Source organism: Vigna umbellata, chromosome 10 (assembly GCF_029865625.1).
Source record: "Vigna umbellata cultivar VRB3 chromosome 10, Vumbellata_1.0, whole genome shotgun sequence".
In the NCBI taxonomy this organism is placed as follows: Eukaryota; Viridiplantae; Streptophyta; class Magnoliopsida; order Fabales; family Fabaceae; genus Vigna; species Vigna umbellata.
This window is the reverse complement of record NC_142174.1, coordinates 16,309,142-16,331,401: the sequence shown is the minus strand read 5'-3', so window position 1 is coordinate 16,331,401 and position 22,260 is coordinate 16,309,142. Positions and strand designations below refer to the sequence as shown.

Sequence of the window (22,260 nt, the reverse complement as noted above, 5' to 3'; positions counted from 1 at the left end):
AAAAAGGAAGTAAATATTCATACTTTTTCCTATCACAAGCGTCGTCAGAATATTCGCGAGAAGATCCAATTAATCAACAATTTTACCCTCAAACAATTTTACCTTTAATCTCCCAAAATGGGATAATTGTTCTTTCATAAAGGTTGCTACGGTAAATCTATTTTTATGCTGAAATTAATTTCTACACATTTTTACTACGTTTTATCTTCATCTTTCCGTTATCAAATATTTATTATTATTTTTTTCCTTATATTATCTGTTTAGTGTGCCTCTTTCATGAATTTCCATTGCAAGTGCAGTGTACTTGGAACTTTTTTTCAGGGTCCTTACGAAACAGAAAATAATCAAGACACGTATCAAGAATGATGTAAAACTTTGGAAACATTACTTTTGACTGCAGATTACACATTACAGTACTACAATTCTTTTGGGTTAAAAGAAGATTAAAACAATGATATATATGAATGATTATTGAAGTCTTAGACAATGGAAAGAAACTTTGCAAAAATAAAAAGAGGAAGACATCAGCATTTTGCATAGGCATCATAAGAACGCATTTGTTCCTCAAATTTGAGAAATCAGAGAAACTGGTTCAAATATTCATCTACGGTGGTGTATTTAACGTTAGGATAAGCCTCAGAAGCCTCAACATCTTTGGTGGGATCAATCTCGTACACTGCATCTCCCCTTATCTGCTGTGAGTGATACAATGCCAACAGGTAATTGTTTGGAAAAGACAACTCTGCAGTCGACCGAAGGCAAAATAAATCAATACACTCACAAACCAGCATATGAACTGATATACTGATCATATCCAACCCTACAAAAAATGAATTTGTTAAGTTACTTACCTTGAATATCCTTCAGAACCTTTTCCTCTGGAACATAGATTTTCTCAAGACTCTTTCCAATCTTTTTCTCCCACAAAGACACAATCTCATTTAAGGTCAAATAATTGGCAGGAAGTCTTATATGCACGGCTTTGTTCAATGTGTTAGGGTCGTTCACTGCTTCCACTGTGTAAGTCCCCACATCAGCCTCGGTCACATATGCACCTGAAACCATTAACAATATTATGTATATATGTACTCCTTCAACCAATTCACTCTGTCTACGTTGTTATATAACTGTTTTGTTTATAACTAAAATTGAAGTTTACACTATGACTACCTTTAACGTTTCCATCTCCTTGAATGAATATCTTGTCCCGAGGAGGAACAGTGATATCAATCTGTGCCAGGTTGCGTAAGAAATAACCGGTAAAAGCATGACAGCATAGGTAAGTGTAAGGGACTCCCTCGGCTTCGATTACTCTCCGGATTTTTGCTTTTTCCTCAAAAACTTCTCTCACTGGTTCAACTGCATCGTGACGATCCACATCCAGTCCAAATTCAGATGGGAAGAATCTCTGTTGAGGAATGAAATTAGTATGGAAAATGTGGTTATTTAGAACAGATTTATTTTGATGAGCAAGAGAGGCATACCTTGACGTTTCCAGCTTCTTTGATTGCTGCAATGATCTTGACCTGATCTTCTATGAGTAGTCTCCCAAAGGAGCAGATGACGACGTCAACCTGTTTGATGGCGTTGACGAGACTCTGATGATCGTTCATGTCTCCCTGGAGAGAGAAAGGAGTGGTATGATTAATGGTGTGAAAAGAGAAAAATGGTAAGAAAGAAATGAAGAGAGGAAGGGAAGGTACTTGGATTAGAAAAACTCCAGAATTTTGGAAGTTCTGAAGGAGTTCATCCCTGGTTTCAGGATTTGCAGCTGTCACGAGCCTTGGTTTGTTAACATTGGCTGGAGTGTCCCTGACCAACACATACGTTGGATTCCCCGCCTTCACACTTGCCCACACTATGTGTCTTCCAATGGCCCCTGTCGGTCCCAATACGAGGATTCTGTCTTTTCCGGCCATGAGAAGAGATGACACTGAAAACAAACACTTAGTGGTGTGAGGTTTTCTTGTTTTGGTAGGTAACTGATTGAAGCAGGAATGACTTTGTGGTGCATAGACAGCAACACTTGGGTTGGTATTTATAGGGCAACCCAGTTTGTGGCTTAATATCTCTAAAAGATTAACTCTCTTGATAAAGAAATATGTATTTTCTTACAGAAGGGAGGCTGCGCCTTGAATTCAGAGGTTGAAAACCAACGAATATTTTAGTTTGTTATATCATGTTCATAAAATGTCTTGTAAACATATATCTATCATGTTGATCTCCATGTTTGACGCCACAAAATGAAGAAATATATATTTTCTCACCAGCGGCCGTCGGCATCACATGACTCCATCAATTCTCAAGTCCATAAACAACCAATTATTTGACTTTCTTTTTGTTATTTATCCAGCACAGAAACATGTTTGCAAACAAACAAGAGAGAAATTATTCACAGTAGATAACCTCTCCCAAAGTACCAAAACAAAAAATGTTTAAAATTCATTAGAGCTCATATTCACTTCAATATATACTCTAGTCTTGAACAACATTATGCCAACGAGAAACTAAATGTAAAATAATTATAATCTGATTACAAAAGGTTCCCAAATACTCGATTAAAGAAGTGACTCAATCGAAATATGAGGTTGTAACATACTTTTATGGTTTATGTAGAAAGAAGGTAAACAGTCAATTTTGTGCAGCATGGCTTCATTCAAATAAGCTAACGGAGTAAGACACCACCACATATTTTTAAGTTCATTTGACGAAGAGTACAAGGATAAAATAGTGATAAAATTGTAAACTTTTATATTTTTTCAAGAAACAAGAAAATAAAAAGTAAGTAAAGATTGTGTCAAATAAATGTAAAAAATTTAAGTGTGTCAGATAATAATTTTTCAAGCTAGTTATCGGTTGGTAACATGTGTATGGAAAATAATTTTTTTGACACACTTAAAAAAAATTTACATTCATTTGACACAATTTTTATTTACTTTTTACTCTCTTCTTTCTGAAAAAAATACAAAACTTTACATTTTTAAAACTGTTTTACCTTTATATTTTGTGTCAAATGAATGTAAAAGTGTGTCATGATACATTATATTGTTTATTTAAAAAGTAAGTGGATGAAGGTATCAGGAACCTTACATATCTGTCAATAAATTGAGTAATGATACCATGACATACTTTTATATTCATTTGACACACGCTATAAGGGTAAAATAGTTAAAAAAGTATAAACTTTTGTGTTATTTCAAGAAAGAAGAGAATACAAAGTAAGTAAGGGTAGTGTCAAATGAATGTAAAATATTTAGGTGTGTCAAATGAATGTAAACTTTAATTTGAGTGTGTATGTAAACTTTAATTTAAGTGTGGCTCAATTGAAATAAAGAATATGCCTTTATGTAAAAAATAAATAAATAAATTTGGATGAAAATGAGGAGTATGCTTGTTGATCTATATATGTATGTACTTGTGATATTAATCGTTGTTATTTTTTTAAGTAATTTAATGGAATTAAATTTCTTCATTACAATATGTGTATAATTCCTCCCATTTACAATAAACTATATATTTTTACGAGAACTATCTTAAAAAATTATATTGATTATGGTTTATTATTAGACGATTGTGTAACAAATATAACCTTATAGTATACTAATTGACCTTATGGTTACTCTAGTGGAAAAAGTTTTGATATACACATAATTAATTTTAATTTCACTCGCGATCATATGTCTGGAAAAACTTACTTGTTTGATGTTTAATGTTTGTTCTATCTAATAAAATATGTATGAATTCTTTAAATTAATTTAGACTAACGTTTTATATCTTCCTTTTTTGGTAAAGGAAAAAAGATATTTTGTCTCTTCCTGAACCACTTTACATAATTTAAGTCGTTACTTTGATAAAAAAAAATTAAAATAATCCGTTTTAGTTATTAATTAATATATAGTGAATAAATCTGAAATGGGCAGCAAAATTATTATCCTAGAAATATGGCTGAAAAGGTTCAGCCGAAATTATCCAAGCTGCGTATATATCACTGTACTAACCCCGGCGGTAATCAGATAATATTATTTTAATCTAAAGTTCTAAAATGGCGATCAAACGTATTCCATCGTTGAATGTCCGTGCTGGACTTTTCATACTTATAATAAATTGTTTGTAGAGTGGTGTAGATTCTTCTTCTTTGGTCTTATTGCAGAATTTATTAAATTTAAAAACACAGTAAGTCAATAGGGAATCCTTTTAAAAACTATATAATCTAAATGTTATTAATTCCGAATATTAAGAATTTTAGTTTCTATCTTCATTTTCTCAATCAAGGTACACCTAATAATACAAAAATTATGAGATTTGATTTGTGTCCCATCAATTGAGTTTATAGCAAAAATAAATTTAAATCACGTAATAAAATATTATCGAACCCAACATTCATATTATACAATATCTAAAGTAGGAATGGCAAATAAATAATTTTATATAAGTATTTCATTTAATGAAAATTTTTCATATCAATTAAGTATATTACTATCAATATGAATAATACATAATTTTTATATGAGTTGGATATGAGAACGATGATGACTATGTATCTATTTCATTGTCATCATATTTGTTTTCATTCTCATTTTTGTTTTTATCCTGATTCAACTTTAAAGTAATAAAAATATTCGAATTGGTCTTTAGTTTTATAACAATTCTTTTTGTTCTTTATCCACAAAGTTCATTAAGATTTTTAAAACATTTTTTCTCTTAATATAATTTTTAATACACATTTCTTCTTTTGTGTAGAGTTACAATTAATTAATGTATTATCAATTTTCTTTAATCAAATAGTTTTTATTTCATTATTTTTACTCATTTTCTATGATCAATGTTAATCTTTTTTGGTGTGTGTATGTTTTTGTTTTCTGTAAAATTTTTAATTTAGGGTTATTTTAGAATAATTGTAAGTTAAACTTTATTTTTTATAAATGTTTTATTTCATTATAAATGTCAGAACCTCTAGCTATATTTTTGGGATATATATATATATATATATATATATATATATATATATATATATATATATATATATATATATAAAATTAATTGTATTAAAAATTGAACAAAAACATAATATTCATATCGGTGCACAATTGAATGCTTGACCAAAAGAAAATGTCTTTAAATTGGTACGGCGCCGCCAGCTGCTGAACATATTTGTTGTTTATTTGGTGCAAAGACTTTGACAGCACATGAAGCCAAAGTTTGCATGCAGAACAAAGCTGTGGTGCCTTATAAATACCAATGAAAGTGTTGCTGTCTATGCATCACGAAACCATTCCTGCTTTAGTGACTTACCTACAAAACAAGAAAACCTCACACTACTAAGTGTTTGTTTTCAGTGTCATCTCTTCTCATGGCCGGAAAAGACAGAATCCTCGTATTGGGACCGACAGGGGCCATTGGAAGACACATAGTGTGGGCAAGTGTGAAGGCAGGGAATCCAACGTATGTGTTGGTTAGGGACACTCCAGCCAATGTTAACAAACCAAGGCTCGTCACAGCTGCAAATCCTGAAACCAGGGATGAACTCCTTCAGAACTTCCAAAATTCTGGAGTTTTTCTAATCCAAGTACCTTCCCTTCCTCTCTTCATTTCTTTCTTACTGTTAGGTTACTTTATGCCAATAACCTAATCAAGACTCTCTTCTCACCACAACTCTCGAATAAAGAATGGAAAAGTATGTATATATGTATTAATGATGAATGAGTGAATCAGAATACAAAAATCACCCCAAGGAAGCCTAACCTTCCTCCTCTGGAAAATATCCAGTCTGAACAAATTCTCCGATCCCCCTCTCCCCCTACTTAGTTTATTATTTATACCTTCTCTCTCTTCTAACAACTATAACATATTACTCTCCTTACACGTGTCTCACACGTGTCTAACTCATTCTCTTTTATTCCTAACATTACTCCCCCCCTCAAAATCAACCTTGTCCTCAAGGTTGAAGTTAGGGAACTGTTATTTGCCGTAATGCTCCTCTTCCCTTCCCAGGTGATGCCCTCCAATTCAAGTCTCGAGGCTTGGGTGGTGGCAAATCCTCCTCCAATATCTTCCATTCTTCCTGGATTCTATCAACTTCCAACATTCTGCTCCTCGAATCCTCCACCGATGTCTTCCATTCTTCCTGCTCAATCTCCATGCTCAACTGCCACCAATCTACTTTCATTTTTCCCAGGGATGCCAAACAGGTAGCTCCTAAATTCACATCCAAACCTCCCGACTCAAAGAAATAAAGTTTGTCTCTGATTTCTAATCCCTTCGTCTCAACAATATATTCATTTCCAGTGCTCAATATGTCCATTTTGCTAACAGACTCACGTAGGCCACTCATCATCGCCCCCCAAACAGTATCCCAATCAGTCACCACATATGTAACATGATCTGGAACTGAATCCTGCCCAAAAAATTTTCGGAGAACCTTAATTGCATGTTTGAGATGACTCGAAGAGCTCCAGCTTTGACCATCTGTGGCTACTTTACCAACTTCTAATGCAATAAGGGCAGGAACCCCAACTGCGTTCCTAACATTACAAAACATAAAGTAGTGACCTCTAGTGTTTCTCCTCGCATTTGTTGCTTCCAAGTAGTCCCCAGCATAATCCCAAACTTCACTAGGAAATTCCAGAACCACTGTATTTAGAGTTCCATAACTAAAACGCTTCCCCGAAAAACATTTCCATTGTGGCAAAGGTGGGTACCACTGTATAGTTCCGGCCTTCAAACTGCCCAGTAAAACAGTAACAAGAACAGTAACACCAAAGAAATCGTTGTTATTTGCTGTAGAAACTTTGATTTTATAATATTGACCAGACTCCTTGATATCATCTGACACATTTGTTACAATGTGGTTCAAGGGAATTGTGATTCTTTCTCCCAGATACTCAACAACGAAACTGTGACCCCTTATAATCATACCATGATCTCCTCCAAAACTCCTATACACTTCATCGTGATTCCAATCGGAAAGAGAAACATTATTAAGTGAAGCAGCACAATCATGCTCCAAGTGAGTGTAGTGCCAATCCCTAACCCTCCTCTCCTGAGAGTTCAAAATATCCTCATCCAGCTTTCTTTCCACCAAACTGTCCCTTTCGGAATTAAATGGTCTATTTGCCGAATTGTTTTGTTTGGTTTCTTTGTCATTGCGAAAGCAATCACTGTTCATCATTGTCGACCCAAGATCGAACGGATCACCAATCAACGAATAAGTATCTGATCTTCGCTCAATAGCCCCCACAGCCTCAACACCATTTATAATGCCAGCTCCAAGATCGACAGAAACAGAAAATGAGTGATCTGGTTTTCCCGATGCTTGTGGCACCGAATTTCCCAACTCCTGGAAGTCCTTGTTGACGCCTCCCTCCTGTAGCTCCGCTGCCAGCTCCTCACAAACGGTGTCTCGATTCAGTTCGCCGAACCTCCGCGTCAGCGCTTCCGTGAATATCTTCCAATTTGGATGTCGGGTTTTCTTCCGCCAGAAACGAATCCAATAGTAGCTCGCGCCTCTCTCCATACAGGTATATACCAACTTCATCTTCTTCCTCTCCGTCAAGTTCTGTAGATCGAAAAATTTCTCTGCCTTCGCGATCCAGCCCATGGGGTCCACTCCTTCAAATGTTGGGAGTTCAATGCGTTTCATCCCGCTAAGTTGCACGTCTCCTCTGTCCTCTTCCGCTTCGTCCTCCGACTTCTCTGGTGGTCGCCGTTTGCGTTCAGCGTTGACGGAATCGCGACTCCCTTCGGAGCTCCGACGCTGGTTCCTTCTTCTCCCACGGTCGCGATTAATGTTTCGTCTTCCACGGTCGCGACTCTCCTTTCGAGCCCTTCCTCTCATCTCCTCTCGAATCTCTTCCAACATGGCTTCCATGGACTCGAACTTTCCTTCCCACCTTTCCTCCAGTGCTTTCATCTTGTTCTCCATCGCGCAACTCCTCCGATTTGGATCCGGCAGGTCGGACCAAATTGTTAGGTTACTTTATGCCAATAACCTAATCAAGACTCTCTTCTCACCACAACTCTCGAATAAAGAATGGAAAAGTATGTATATATGTATTAATGATGAATGAGTGAATCAGAATACAAGAATCACCCCAAGGAAGCCTAACCTTCCTCCTCTGGAAAATATCCAGTCTGAACAAATTCTCCGATCCCCCTCTCCCCCTACTTAGTTTATTATTTATACCTTCTCTCTCTTCTAACAACTATAACATATTACTCTCCTTACACGTGTCTCACACGTGTCTAACTCATTCTCTTTTATTCCTAACACTTACCATTTTCTCTTTTCACACCATTAATCATACCACTCCTTTCTCTCTCCAGGGAGACATGAACGATCATCAGAGTCTCGTCAACGCCATCAAACAGGTTGACGTCGTCATCTGCTCATTCGGGAGACTACTCATAGAAGATCAGGTCAAGATCATTGCAGCAATCAAAGAAGCTGGAAACGTCAAGGTATGCCTCTCTTGCTCATCAAAATAAATCTGTTCTAAATAACCACATTTTCCATACTAATTTCATTCCTCAACAGAGATTCTTCCCATCTGAATTTGGACTGGACGTGGATCGTCACGATGCAGTTGAACCAGTGAGAGAAGTTTTTGAGGAAAAAGCAAAAATCCGGAGAGTAATCGAAGCCGAGGGAGTCCCTTACACCTACCTATGCTGTCATGCTTTTACCGGTTACTTCTTACGTAACCTGGCACAGATTGATATCACTGTTCCTCCTCGGGACAAGATATTCATTCAAGGAGATGGAAACGTGAAAGGTAGTCATAGTGTAAACTTCACTTTTAGTTATAATCAAAACAGTTATATAACAACGTAGACAAAGTGAATTGCTTCAAGGAGTACGTATATAATATTGTTACTGGTTTCAGGTGCATATGTGACCGAGGCTGATGTGGGAACTTACACAGTGGAAGCAGTGAATGACCCTAACACATTGAACAAAGCCGTGCATATAAGACTTCCTGCCAATTATTTGACCTTAAATGAGATTGTGTCTTTGTGGGAGAAAAAGATTGGGAAGAGTCTTGAGAAAATCTATGTTCCAGAGGAAAAGGTTCTGAAGGATATTCAAGGTAAGTAATTTCACAAATTCATTCTTTTTAGGGTAGGATATGAGTATATATATCAGTTCAAGTGCTGGTTTGTGAGTGTATTGATTTATTTTGCCTTCGGTCGACTGCAGAGTTGTCTTTTCCAAACAATTACCTGTTGGCATTGTATCACTCACAGCAGATAAGGGGAGATGCAGTGTACGAGATTGATCCCACCAAAGATGTTGAGGCTTCTGAGGCTTATCCTAACGTTAAATACACCACCGTAGATGAATATTTGAACCAGTTTCTCTGATTTCTCAAATTTGAGGAACAAATGCGCTCTTATGATGCCTATGCAAAATGCTGATGTCTTCCTCTTTTTATTTTTGCAAAGTTTCTTTCGATTGTCTAAGACTTCAATAATCATTCATATATTATTGTTTTAATCTTCATTTAACCCAAAAGAATTGTAGTACTGTAATGTTTTCTGCAGTCAAAAGTACTGTTTCCAAACTTTACATCATTCTTGATACGTGTCTTGATTATTTTCTGTTTCGTAAGGACCCTGAAAAAAAGTTCCAAGTACACTGCACTTGCAATGGAAATTCATGAAAGAGGCACACTAAACAGACAAAATAAGGAAAAAAAAATAATAAATATTTGATAACGGAAAGATGAAGATAAAACGTAGTAAAAATGTGTAGAAATTAATTTCAGCATAAAAATATCAGTTATTCAAAAAAAGACGCCGGGTGAAACTTGAGCATGTGGTTGACGGTGGAACAGTGTTTAAGCACTTCCAGTTTTTATATTTATAAAAAAGAAATTAAAGAGTAAAATAATAAAATTAAAGTAAATATAAAAATTTGCTGAGTAAAATAATAGTACCCTTCATCAAATTGAAATGGTCAGGTAATAAATAATTTTGTTACAATAATTATCAGTTAATAACAACCTCTAGATTTAATAACTTAATAATGGATCACGATAGCTTTTGTATATGTCCTGTTGTTCTATATTCAAGAGGACACACACTAGATGCTAATCTATTGAAGAATAACTACTCAATAATATAACTTCACTTTCAATTCAAACTCACTCACGAAATATTACTGAAAACTTATTTATTTTTACATGTATGACTTTATAACTTATTCTTAAACATAAAACACCTCTCATTAAATGTGTTCATATAAGTATGTGAAAAGATTCATCATCCAATTAAACATATTTGTCTAAATCAACTATCATAGGGGTGAACATTGATTTTGATATCACTTCTCAGGCAATCCAAGAAAAACAAACATTATGATATACACCAATAAACCATATAAAATAACATAACTGTTTTGGTTATGATGTCGAGTTACTACCTACACCATTTCTCTTGGAATGTCATATGGTAACCGTTCTTCTTGTTCCTGTCTTCACTCCTCCATCCGGATATGTACCTGCCAAAGGTTATACGATGTTTAAGTCAGTGAACTGTTCATACGAGGTTCAATATAAGTATTAAATACACAGTAAATGCGATCACTTACCTCTTACCTTTGACCTATATTTATATTTTTCAACGTTAGTTTGAGATTAGTGAAACCTTAATCACGACCCAATCTCAGCCCAATACCTCTAAATATTGTTTACCTTAACCATTGTAGAAAAATCCTACCTTTTTCCTTATAATGGACCTTCTGCTCCTGCCAGTCCGGTTTCGTTTGCTAATTATGCCACGTTCGATAACTATTTAGTTGTGTCCTGCTCTTCAGGACTGTCCGGATGGCTTGATTATGGGGTGATTGTATTTCGTTCATGAAAAAAAATTATATAAAATATTACATAATTCCACATCAAAAAATTCATGACAACCAAAATATTTATTAATTTTATAAACATTAATGAAATAAAGTTAATAAAATTAAAAAATATTTTTTAAATTATTAAAATAAATAAATATATTTAAGTTTAAAAATATTTTAAATGTGTTTTTTAATTCCTTTATCCAAATTTTAATGATTCTTTAGATATTAATAAAAATTATAATTTGGGATGACAAAAATACTTACCTATATATATTTATTATCCGTAGGTAGTGAATAACAGATATCATACTATCCATATTCGCAGGTATATATTACTCGAAAAAATTAAAATTAAAATTTAATTTATATTTTATTAAGTTAAATTTAAATTAAAATCAATTTATATTTTATTAGGTTAAGTTTAATTAAAATTAAAATTTAATTTATATTATATTTTATATTTTCTTTTGTAATTTTATTTTAAAAATTTATAGAATATATTTTTAAAATATTTACGAGTATTCACGGATTTTAAAATATCCATGGGTATTTTTTAAACTAATAACAAATGAAATTTTTTGTTACAGGTTGAGTAATAGATAAACACTCACTCTATTCAACCTGACTCGTTGTAATCTTATTTATAATACACCTTTTGAATCAAATTATTAAGAAAAATAAGATTAAACTATAGATCATTCCTCTTTTAAACTTCAATTTATATTTAATAATGACATATGATTCATGTTAATGGTTGTTGAATTATTATATTATAATAAATAAAACATCCTTATACATTTGCAATGATAAAATTACTTAAAAAATAAGTTAAAAAATAAAAATAATTATATAAAAGTTCATCAAAAAAATATATAATGGCAATAAACAACAAAACAAATAAACATATTAAAAACATGTAAAATTATCAAAGAAGAAAACAAATGTATAAATAAAGATAATATTAATAAAATGGGAAGTGTAACTTAGAGATCGAAGAAAATTTTCCAAATATCAAACTAATAAAATCGTTGAGAGATAATAAAAATTGTTGTAACAAAACAAAATTTATTCAAATAAAAAAGATTAAAAATTAAAAAGAATAAAGAAGATATAAGTTTTTATATTTAAATGAAAGTTTACACAATTGCCCACATGAACTTAAAAAATATTAATTCCTCTTTTTCATGTGATAAAAATATTAAAAAATATATTGCCACCTTTCAACCAATTTATTAAAAAAATAAAAAAGTCAAGTAAAGAAATTCAACGATGAAATATGTTTGATCGCCATTTTAGAACTTTAGATTATAATAATATTTTCCGATTGCCGCCGGGTTTAGTATAGTGACATGTAGCTTGGATTATTTCGGCTGAACCTTTTCAGCCATATTTCTAGGATATAACTTTTTTGACATGTCTCTTGTGTATGTGATTATAAAGCTTTTGTTTCATAAATTTATCGTATCATTCAAAGTTGATTTTGTACTAATTCTTCATTGAGTAAATGTATTATTTCAGGTGAAAAGTATTTAAAAACCAGATATTAATTAAAAACTAAAATATATAACGTTAAATTGTTTTTATCATTTTAATAAATTCCTGCAGTCAAGACTCATTTGTTTAAATTATGTAAGGCGGTTGCATAAAAAAAAATTGAGCCAATAATAATATAATTAAAGTTCAAATACTTTGTGACACAAGCCAGAGTTTATTAATGAACCCTATTGTTAGACATAAATATTTGGTCGCTCCTATTTTCATTGGCTGACTTTGTCTATATAGTAGTATTTTGGACAAAATTGACCGTTTTTCTTCTTTGATCTACATAGACAATCAAAATTAATATTTCCATTGACCGACTTCTTTAATTGAATATTAGGGAATTTTTTTGTAGTTAAAATTGATAATTTTTGCCAAATATACCACATCGTTCCAAGTAATACTCATACAACACATGAGAATTCTTTTTTTTATAACTCAATTAGACATCAAAATGCACAAAACAATTTTTTTTGGTATTTTATTAAACAGTTGGTGTGCAAGGAATTATATTTAAAAGAAACTTGGTTGAAATTGGGTTCATATGAAGATAAAACTTTGTACAATATATCATTATGTCATTCAAACATTCACATCAACGCATACTAGTCTTAATCCCTTAGCAACTAGTTCTAAATTAATATATCAAACTGTTAATCCTTTAGTCAATTTAACCTACAATTTGCATTAAGTCTAATGCTAAGAATGACCAAGTTATTGAGTTTATCCCTAGATCCCAAATCACTTAGATGTTCTTTCTATGTTCATGTTCAAAGTTACTTTCTGGTAATCAGAAACATTCAAATAACATTATATTTTCATACAATGATAGTAAATTAAAGAAAGAGCATATGAATAAACAACGATATAACAGGAAAATTACGTCAAAATGAGTTCATTATATCCAATTTCAACGAAAGAAAAATTTAACTACTCCTAGACATCTATAACGTACACATTTGAAGCAATCCTTGCAACAACAATGGTGTCTTGATGCTTGAAGTAGTCTCTAGAAGTTGCTGAGATATTTTCGTTTCTTTTTTTTGTCGAAAATTCTATCTGGAGTTCTTTCTGTCTATTCCCCAGTTTAAAAGTCAATTGAAAAAAATAACTATTTCGCTAAGCGCACAACTCTTTATGTGCTAAGCAAATATTCAACTGCAGCCTATCTTTAATTGTCCTATATTTGCTCAACGAGTTATTTAGCTGAGCAATTTAATGCTGACTTATCCAAAAACATATGATAGCACTCTACTTTGATGTATAAATTCTTGTACAATTTATACACACTTTCCTACTTTTAGTTATAACTTTTCAATACGTAATTTTCGTACTTATCAAAAATATAACTATTTTAAATTTGTTTTATTTTTTCGCTTGCATAATGTTCTTCCAGACTATTAAGTGAAAATATGCTCTAATGAGTTTTAAACATTGTTTGTTTGGTACGTTGGGAGAGGTTTTTACGGTGGATAGTTTCTCTCTTGTTTGTTAGCAATCATGTTTCTGTGCTCGATAAAAATAACCAAACGAAAGTCAAATTACTGGTTGTTTATGGACTTGAGAATTGATGGAGTCATGTGATGCCGACGGCCGCTGGTGAGGAAATACAAATTTCTTTCTTTTTGGGCGTCAAACATGGAGATCAACATTATAGATATATGTTTACAAGACATTTTACGAACATGAAATACCAAACTAAAATATTCGTTGGTTTTCAACGTCTGAATTCATGGCGCAGCCTCCCCTTCTGTGAGAAAATACATATTTCTTTATTAAGAGAGTCAATCTTTCAGAGATATTAAGCCAACTGGGTTGCCCTATAAATACCATCCCAAGTGTTCCTGTCTATGCACCACAAAGTCATTCCTGCTTCAATCAGTTACCTACCGAAACAAGAAAACCTCACACTACTAAGTGTTTGTTTTCAGTGTCATCTCTTCTCATGGCCGGAAAAGACAGAATCCTCGTATTGGGACCGACAGGGGCCATTGGAAGACACATAGTGTGGGCAAGTGTGAAGGCGGGGAATCCAACGTATGTGTTGGTCAGGGACACTCCAGCCAATGTTAACAAACCAAGGCTCGTCACAGCTGCAAATCCTGAAACCAGGGATGAACTCCTTCAGAACTTCCAAAATTCTGGAGTTTTTCTAATCCAAGTACCTTCCCTTCCTCTCTTCATTTCTTTCTTACCATTTTTCTCTTTTCACACCATTAATCATACCACTCCTTTCTCTCTCCAGGGAGACATGAACGATCATCAGAGTCTCGTCAACGCCATCAAACAGGTTGACGTCGTCATCTGCTCCTTCGGGAGACTACTCATAGAAGATCAGGTCAAGATCATTGCAGCAATCAAAGAAGCTGGAAACGTCAAGGTATGCCTCTCTTGCTCATCAAAATAAATCTATTCTAAATAACCACATTTTCCATACTAATTTCATTCCTCGACAGAGATTCTTCCCATCTGAATTTGGACTGGATGTGGATCGTCACGATGCAGTTGAACCAGTGAGAGAAGTTTTTGAGGAAAAAGCAAAAATCCGGAGAGTAATCGAAGCCGAGGGAGTCCCTTACACCTACCTATGCTGTCATGCTTTTACCGGTTACTTCTTACGTAACCTGGCACAGATTGATATCACTGTTCCTCCTCGGGACAAGATATTCATTCAAGGAGATGGAAACGTCAAAGGTAGTCATAGTGTAAACTTCAATTTTAGTTATAAACAAAACAGTTATAGACAAAGTGAATTGCTTCAAGGAGTACATATATACATAATATTGTTAATGGTTTCAGGTGCATATGTGACCGAGGCTGATGTGGGAACTTACACAGTGGAAGCAGTGAATGACCCTAACACATTGAACAAAGCCGTGCATATAAGACTTCCTGCAAATTATTTGACCTTAAATGAGATTGTGTCTTTGTGGGAGAAAAAGATTGGAAAGAGTCTTGAGAAAATCTATGTTCCAGAGGAAAAGGTTCTGAAGGATATTCAAGGTAAGTAATTTAACAAATTCATTTTCTGTAGGGTAGGATATGAGTATATCCTTTGATATGCTGGTTTGTGAGATAAAGCATGTAATTGTTTTATTTTTCTTTTGGTTGAGTGCAGAGTTGTCTTTCCCAAATAATTACCTGTTAGCATTATATCACTCACAGCAGATAAGGGGAGATGCAGTGTATGAGATTGATCCCACCAGAGACGTCGAGGCTTCTGAGGCCTATCCTCATGTCAAGTACACCACCGTAGATGAATATTTGAACCAGTTTCTCTGATTTCTCAAATTTGAGGAACAAATGCAATCTTATGATGCCTATGCAAAATGCCCAATAAGACTAATGATGTCGTTTTCCCTTTTTTATTATTCTCTCCAAATTCCTTCGTTTACCTAATTATTCAGCCATTTATATTAATGTATCTTCTTTTGGCCAAAAGAATAGCAAAACTGTAATCAGGAGTCAAAAGTTACTGTTTTCAAATACTTTACATCATTCTTGGATGATTGCGTGTTATTTTATGCTTCGTTTGGTGAGTGGCTCTCAAAAGGATTTCAAGCCCATAAAACAACACTTTGGTTCTACGAGATTGATAAGGAAAAATAAAAAATAGTACAAAAATATACACTTCATTAGAAAGAAATATGTCAGAATATAACTATGACTGAAAAGCATCATATGTGATTTAAGTTGAATTAAGTTTCTGTAATTGGACGAATCTTACCCCTAATAAGTATTCTATTAGCTTATCTCTTCCCTACAATTTTTTATGTGGACTATTACTCACCATCATTGGCAATAATATTTCTAGCAACTGAACTTTTAACCTTTATTATAAACGTACAAATATAGGGAAATTAAATTTGATAACTTAATTTCTTTTATAATTTTTGGAAACGTAATAAATATATTCAAATAATATTAATTTAAATTATTCCTGTTAGAGTGTAAATTAATGATAAAAATGTACAAACATGCCAGACATTATCCAAAGTACGTAGGGGAAAATATCAAATATGGTTTAAGGCGAAATTTGACTTATAGTTACTGTAGGAATCTTACTCTAATAAGTTATTTTGATAGCTTAGTGTCTTAATATTCTTGGGAATTTCTTGCAACTTAATTTTCTTACCTTTATTATTGAGATGGCATACAAACATCATGTGCGATTCTTTATTACTCTACTTTTTGTGTGCAAATGTTGCAGGGATAAATTTATTTTGTTCTTTATCAAATTAAGAAAAACAATGTCGTAAAATAAAACTCATCAAGCCAAATGCAACATATTAAATAACTTTGATTCAGAGTAGAATTTACAAATGAAACTGAATTAAAATTCACTCAAACACCCATACACTTTTTATGCTTTTTGTGAAGCATGGTTTGTTTAAAAAAATAAGTTTTTATATTTCTTAGTTGTAGCCATCATTTACAAGTATGTGTATTATTGCGAAGCTTATGTCCTATAGTTAAATCTTAACATCTCGCCACACAATCTTTCTACAATCGAGTAATTATTGGTATATTATCACCTGCACAACTTATTTATGCTTATAAACAGAATGAATAACTTTGATATTATACTACAATACCAGTTACTATAGTTTTAGAACTCAAAAATCTCATAAATTGCATACTAATATATTATACCTCTAATGTAAAACTAATTATATCCTGCAATTGAATCTTAACCAGATCTACTAAAAGAATCAGTGACAGAACATTAATGTTACTTTATTGAAAAATAATTTTTTGACATATTTATATATTTTACATTTATTTGATACTATTTTTATTTATGTTTTTAAAAAAATACAAAAAATTATATTTTTATGTATTTTATCTTTAATTTTATGTCAAATAAATATAATAATGTGTCATTTGCTCTGATTTAGTAGAAGAACTTTTACCAAGTTGAAATATACAGTAAAAGTACTCCTTTTTAGAAAACACAGAGCACAAGTAACTAACCAACAGAAAGACAACACAAATGTTGCTTTTATTGAATCGGGTGCAGTAGTTTATTGGCAGCTACGCATTTCCATAGATTTCAGACGAACGCATTCAAATAGTTGTCGGCGGTATTGTATTTGACCTTCGGGATAAATTTCCGAAGCTTCCACGCCGAAAGAAGGGTCAAGCTCATAGTTGGAAGTAACTTCCCTAACCAGCATTGCATGGCATATTGCTAAAATGAAATTGGAAGGGAAAAGAGACTCTGCACAGAAAAATAAGATCACAACAAAAGTGTAAAAGCATTGCATTGAATTCACTAGACAATTTAAATATTGATCAAGTAACTTGATTCATTATGGTCACAGAGAGTATATACACTGACCCTGGATGTTCTTAAGAAGTTGGTCCTCTGTCTTGACAAGAAAAATCTTTCTGAGAAATAAATTCTGTAATATGACTTGTAGTTTATATTAAGCAATACAAGAATTATGGTTTAATACCTCTTTTGATCCCTAGAAAGGGGCCAATGTTCAATGTGGTCCCACCTTTTTTTAGAAATTCAATGTGATCCCATCTTTTGTAAAAAGTGTGCAATCAAGTCCTTTTTGGAAACGGAGTTAAGTTTTTAACGGAGCAGCTGACAGGGTGGACTGAAGTTAGCTACGTGGCTTTGTGTGAGTAATACGTGGCAGTGAGAGGGTGATACGTGGCTGTGAGAGGGTAAATCAGAAGTTAGGGTTTGAGTTGCAGAGAAATTAGTAATTTGGGATTTCTTAGAAGATCAGAGAGGCGAAGAACATTGTCGTCAACGATACCATACTCCTTGATCCAGGCTATCTCTTTGCCATCGGAAACCAACTTCTGCTTTTTCACCACGAAGCCTTTGCACTGCTGAATCCTCATTTTCACCGAAGCAATGGAATCAGACTCCAACACGCGCATTGGGGTTACAACGCCATCCACAATTAGGTAAAATCAAGATTGGCTCACCAGAACAATGTCTCGACTGCCCTTCATATTACCCCTTCTCTTCGAAAACTGAACTCAAAGCAAACTCAGCAATTCAAATATCTCAAAGTCAATCACTCTTTTACCCTTTTTCTTGTTCCGGGTTCCCAATTTGCCTTACCTTATCCTACTCGTTTTCTGCTTTACTCCGAAATTTGTTTTTTGATGATACAACTCAATGGGACCCAAAGAAACAAAACAAAGAACCTGTTTTTGAGGTGCCCAGAAGGAAATTTTGATTGTGCTTTGGAAATGGACGATGGAATGAAGAATAACGTTAATAAAAAAACAAAAGCAATAACTCTCAAATAAATGGTGGAAGTGAAGCAAGCGAGAGGGGACTCTTACCAAGAAGAAATCCCAAATTACTAATTTCTCTGCAACTCAAACCCTAACTTCTGATTTACCCTCTCACAGCCACGTATCACCCTCTCACTGCCACGTATTACCCACACAAAGCCACGTAGCTAACTTCAGTCCACCCTGTCAGCTGCTCCGTTAAAAACTTAACGCCGTTTCCAAAAAGGACTTGATTGCACACTTTTTACAAAAGATGGGATCACATTGAACTTCTAAAAAAAGGTGGGACCACATTGAACATTGGCCCCCTTTCTAGGGACCAAAAGAGGTATTAAACCCAAGAATTATTTATCATTTGACATGACCTTCAACTATGTTCATTAATTATATTATTACATATGCTTTAATCATTATTATTAGAAACATTGACAACTTCTACAATTAATTTTCTAAGACAATTAATTTAACAACTTGACACTACTCATATTTAAGTTTACACAACAAAATCCTTTTTTTCCTTAAACTTAAACGTTTCTGAGTTCTTTTTTGTCGTTGTGGTCAACTTGTTTCACACACGAATTTTTTGGTTGGACTTTTCTTTCTCTTTTTCCTTTCTACGACTTCTACCACCAAGACCGCTTATACTTCCTTGGTATCAACTTATGCTTTGAGTGTTCTGAGTTTCTCCTTTTATTTGGAGTAGTTTATCAAGTAACTTCCGCTTCTTTTTTAGCTGCTCATGAGCCTCAAGTGACCCAACAAGCTCTTTAATTAAGAGCATTGACAAACCATTGGATTGTTCAATGACATATACTATATTCTCGTACAGTTGTTAGTTAACGACCTTAAAATTTTCTCCACCACTCAGCAATTGGGAAGTGTTTCACCATTCCTTCCAAGTTGATTCATCATGGTCTCCAAATGAGAGACGGACTTGGTAACTCCTTCAACTTCTTTCATCCTCATGCTTTCAATCTTGTTTTTTAGAGTTCGAAGTGTGGTCTACTTTACATGATTGTCTCCTTTTATAGGTTTTCTCCAATATATCTCATGCTTCTTTTGAAAATTTAACATTTGTTATCTTCTCCAAATTGGACTCATCGATAACTTGATACAACGAGTGTATATATGGTTGGTTTGTCCTTCACTTTTGTGATGCTCTCAACACAACAAGTTAAGCAATTGTCTAATCTTCAATGTCTGATGATTTTTGGTGTCATTTTCAACTACTTCCCATACTTTTTGGAAACTGATGAGAGTTTTATAAACAAACTCCAATCAACAAAATTAGTTTTCTTCGTCAATTGTGACAAGAACGTGTGAAATGTAATAGAAAATGTGTTAGATATGGATAATGTACTATATATATTCTATTCATAAAAAAATATATTCATTCTATTATCGGTTCGATATCTATAAAAAAATATTTATGAATTTTTTTATACTATTCATGTAAACTATATATATATATATATATATATATATATATATATATATATATATATATATATATATATATATTCAAATATTTGTCCGTCTATTATCAAATAAATATTTTTATTTATCATTCGTAAATATTCATGGATTTTATGTGCATGTACATATTTTTTTTCCACTCCAGACCTGAACTATGAGCTCTGTTTTAGACTAAGCTTTCACGGATTTACTTTTGGTACTACTCCAAAAGACCTCTTACTAATTGAGGTATCTTATGTGTATATAAACTCGTGTTCATCTCTTATTTTATCTCATGTGAAACTTTGTACTCAACAGAATCCGTTTAGAAAATATTAGATGAGAAAGAAAATATTATAATAAAATATATGTGATGTATTGGATCGACGATGCGGTTTTTTTTTATTGTCCTCTTCATTTATTCATTATATTATTATTGTTGACATTATTTTAGTAATGATAATTGAGTTGCTTACATAAGGAGAGGTTTTATTTTTTCTCGTTCAAACTTGACTTTGATTTGGTCGAGGTAAAAAATAACCTCAATTATTCCCTTTCAAAAAAGTAAGAATAAATTGCTAATAAAGTTAGAGCTTTCTCTTTTCAATTAGAATAAATTTTAAAACAACTCTGATAAATTTTATTTGGAAAATTTGTTAAAAATTTCATTTATAATTTACTTAGTCAAAATGAACTCCTTTTATATACTTAATAGTTTTGTTTGGAACATCTGCTGACTATGTTTTTAATGGTTACAAGGAAACTGCCAAAAATTGTTACGACTAATGCAAAACTTTTAACCTGTCGTTCTTTGATGGTTTAATCTATGTGTATTAGTATAAGTTTTTTTACTCTGTTAATTAATCAGAAATAATCTTTAAAATGAATTACAACTTAACAAATATTCATCATGATATTCTTCTATTAGATAATGGGGTATATTTGTTTAAAATAGTCAACAAATAAATTATTTTCTTTACTTATATCATCTTCAAATCGCAAAGTTGGTAATTCATAACAGCCAACAATTCAGTTGTATATATTCTTTTCTTTATTTCTAATAATAAAATAAGTAATTATTTGAATATAAAAATAATAATTAAATAATTAATTAAGTATTTGAGATACAGGTAGTTTGTGAGTTACGGGACAACTATGAGTTGCTTAATTAATGATTTTTTTTTTATGTTAGAATAAATTATAAATATTAGAATGTATGTAAAGGAATTTAATGACTGCATGATTATAAAAAGAAAAGTGACTTTATATGTAGTTATTCCATTGGTATGTGGAGAAGGGAACTGTTTAACTGGGGAAGGTGGGGAAGGTAGAAAGTAGAAGATGAAGATGAATGAATAGATGGGTTAATTAATTCTGCATATTAAATTTTAATGAATACTTAGATGCATGGCTGGTGATTATTTAATAGAAAGTGGCGCATGAAGAAATTACCAGCAAAAGTATTATTTTTGGGTGGTCAACTGCTCATATATATATAATATATCATTTGGAATAGCAGCATTTATACTCTGTTACTATTATAAACCCGATAAATCTGACATAATGGGAGGTTACAATAGCTTTTGCACAAACTTCTAACCTCTAAATTTATTTTTATTATTATTTACGTTCAGGCCAGGCCTTGTTTTATTGAAAAAAAAGTTACAGCCTTAAAGAAAACGAAATAAAACTAATTTATGTAATTGTTAGGATTGAAGATGTAAGTTCTTCATCAAAGAAGTTGGTGATTTGATGATAGGGAGCTCATAACCGAAGTTTTCAAATTTTAAATTTAGTACAGTATTTTCTTTGGGAAAATTTTAGTAATGGAAATTTGGTCTTTTTTTTAAAAAATGAAAACGAAATTATGACCAAATAACATAGGATTTATGAGAAATGAAATACGTAATGTTTATCCTTAAAAAGTTATTGAAAGAGAAGGGTGCACACCATTCGCACCAAAGTAAATGTACATGGTTCAACCAACCACGTCGTAACATAAAAAGTAAAGTAGTATACGTAAATCAGTTTATTGTTGTCCTTTTAATAATTTATGTATGATTTTATTTTCTAAATTTTCATATAGAATTGGAATTTATTTATATTCTAAATTTTGATACATTTTTATTTTAAATATTAAAAATAATAAATAT

The 22,260-nt window shown here is 32.6% G+C and overlaps 3 protein-coding genes across 3 annotated transcripts; 2 read left to right on the top strand and 1 right to left on the bottom strand.

The window, feature by feature from the left end:
* Window positions 1-379: 379 nt before the first annotated feature.
* LOC124833857 (isoflavone reductase) lies at window positions 380-2,033 on the bottom strand. The gene is made up of 5 exons (XM_088100407.1): window positions 1,704-2,033; window positions 1,485-1,619; window positions 1,171-1,408; window positions 852-1,055; window positions 380-742 (listed from the first exon to the last, which is right to left on the bottom strand). Exons 1-5 carry the CDS (start codon window positions 1,917-1,919, stop codon window positions 579-581), a joined length of 957 nt encoding a protein of 318 aa, XP_087956533.1. The 5' UTR covers window positions 1,920-2,033; the 3' UTR covers window positions 380-578.
* A 3,275-nt stretch (window positions 2,034-5,308) lies between these two features.
* Window positions 5,309-9,376, top strand: LOC148192046 (isoflavone reductase). The gene is made up of 5 exons (XM_088100699.1): window positions 5,309-5,566; window positions 8,323-8,457; window positions 8,534-8,771; window positions 8,883-9,086; window positions 9,197-9,376. The coding sequence occupies exons 1-5, from the start codon at window positions 5,351-5,353 to the stop codon at window positions 9,358-9,360; spliced, it is 957 nt and encodes a 318-aa protein (XP_087956825.1). The 5' UTR covers window positions 5,309-5,350; the 3' UTR covers window positions 9,361-9,376.
* A 4,884-nt stretch (window positions 9,377-14,260) lies between these two features.
* LOC124830904 (isoflavone reductase-like) lies at window positions 14,261-15,809 on the top strand. The gene is made up of 5 exons (XM_047304769.2): window positions 14,261-14,546; window positions 14,631-14,765; window positions 14,842-15,079; window positions 15,185-15,388; window positions 15,504-15,809. The coding sequence occupies exons 1-5, from the start codon at window positions 14,331-14,333 to the stop codon at window positions 15,665-15,667; spliced, it is 957 nt and encodes a 318-aa protein (XP_047160725.1). The 5' UTR covers window positions 14,261-14,330; the 3' UTR covers window positions 15,668-15,809.
* The last annotated feature ends 6,451 nt before the right edge of the window (window positions 15,810-22,260 follow it).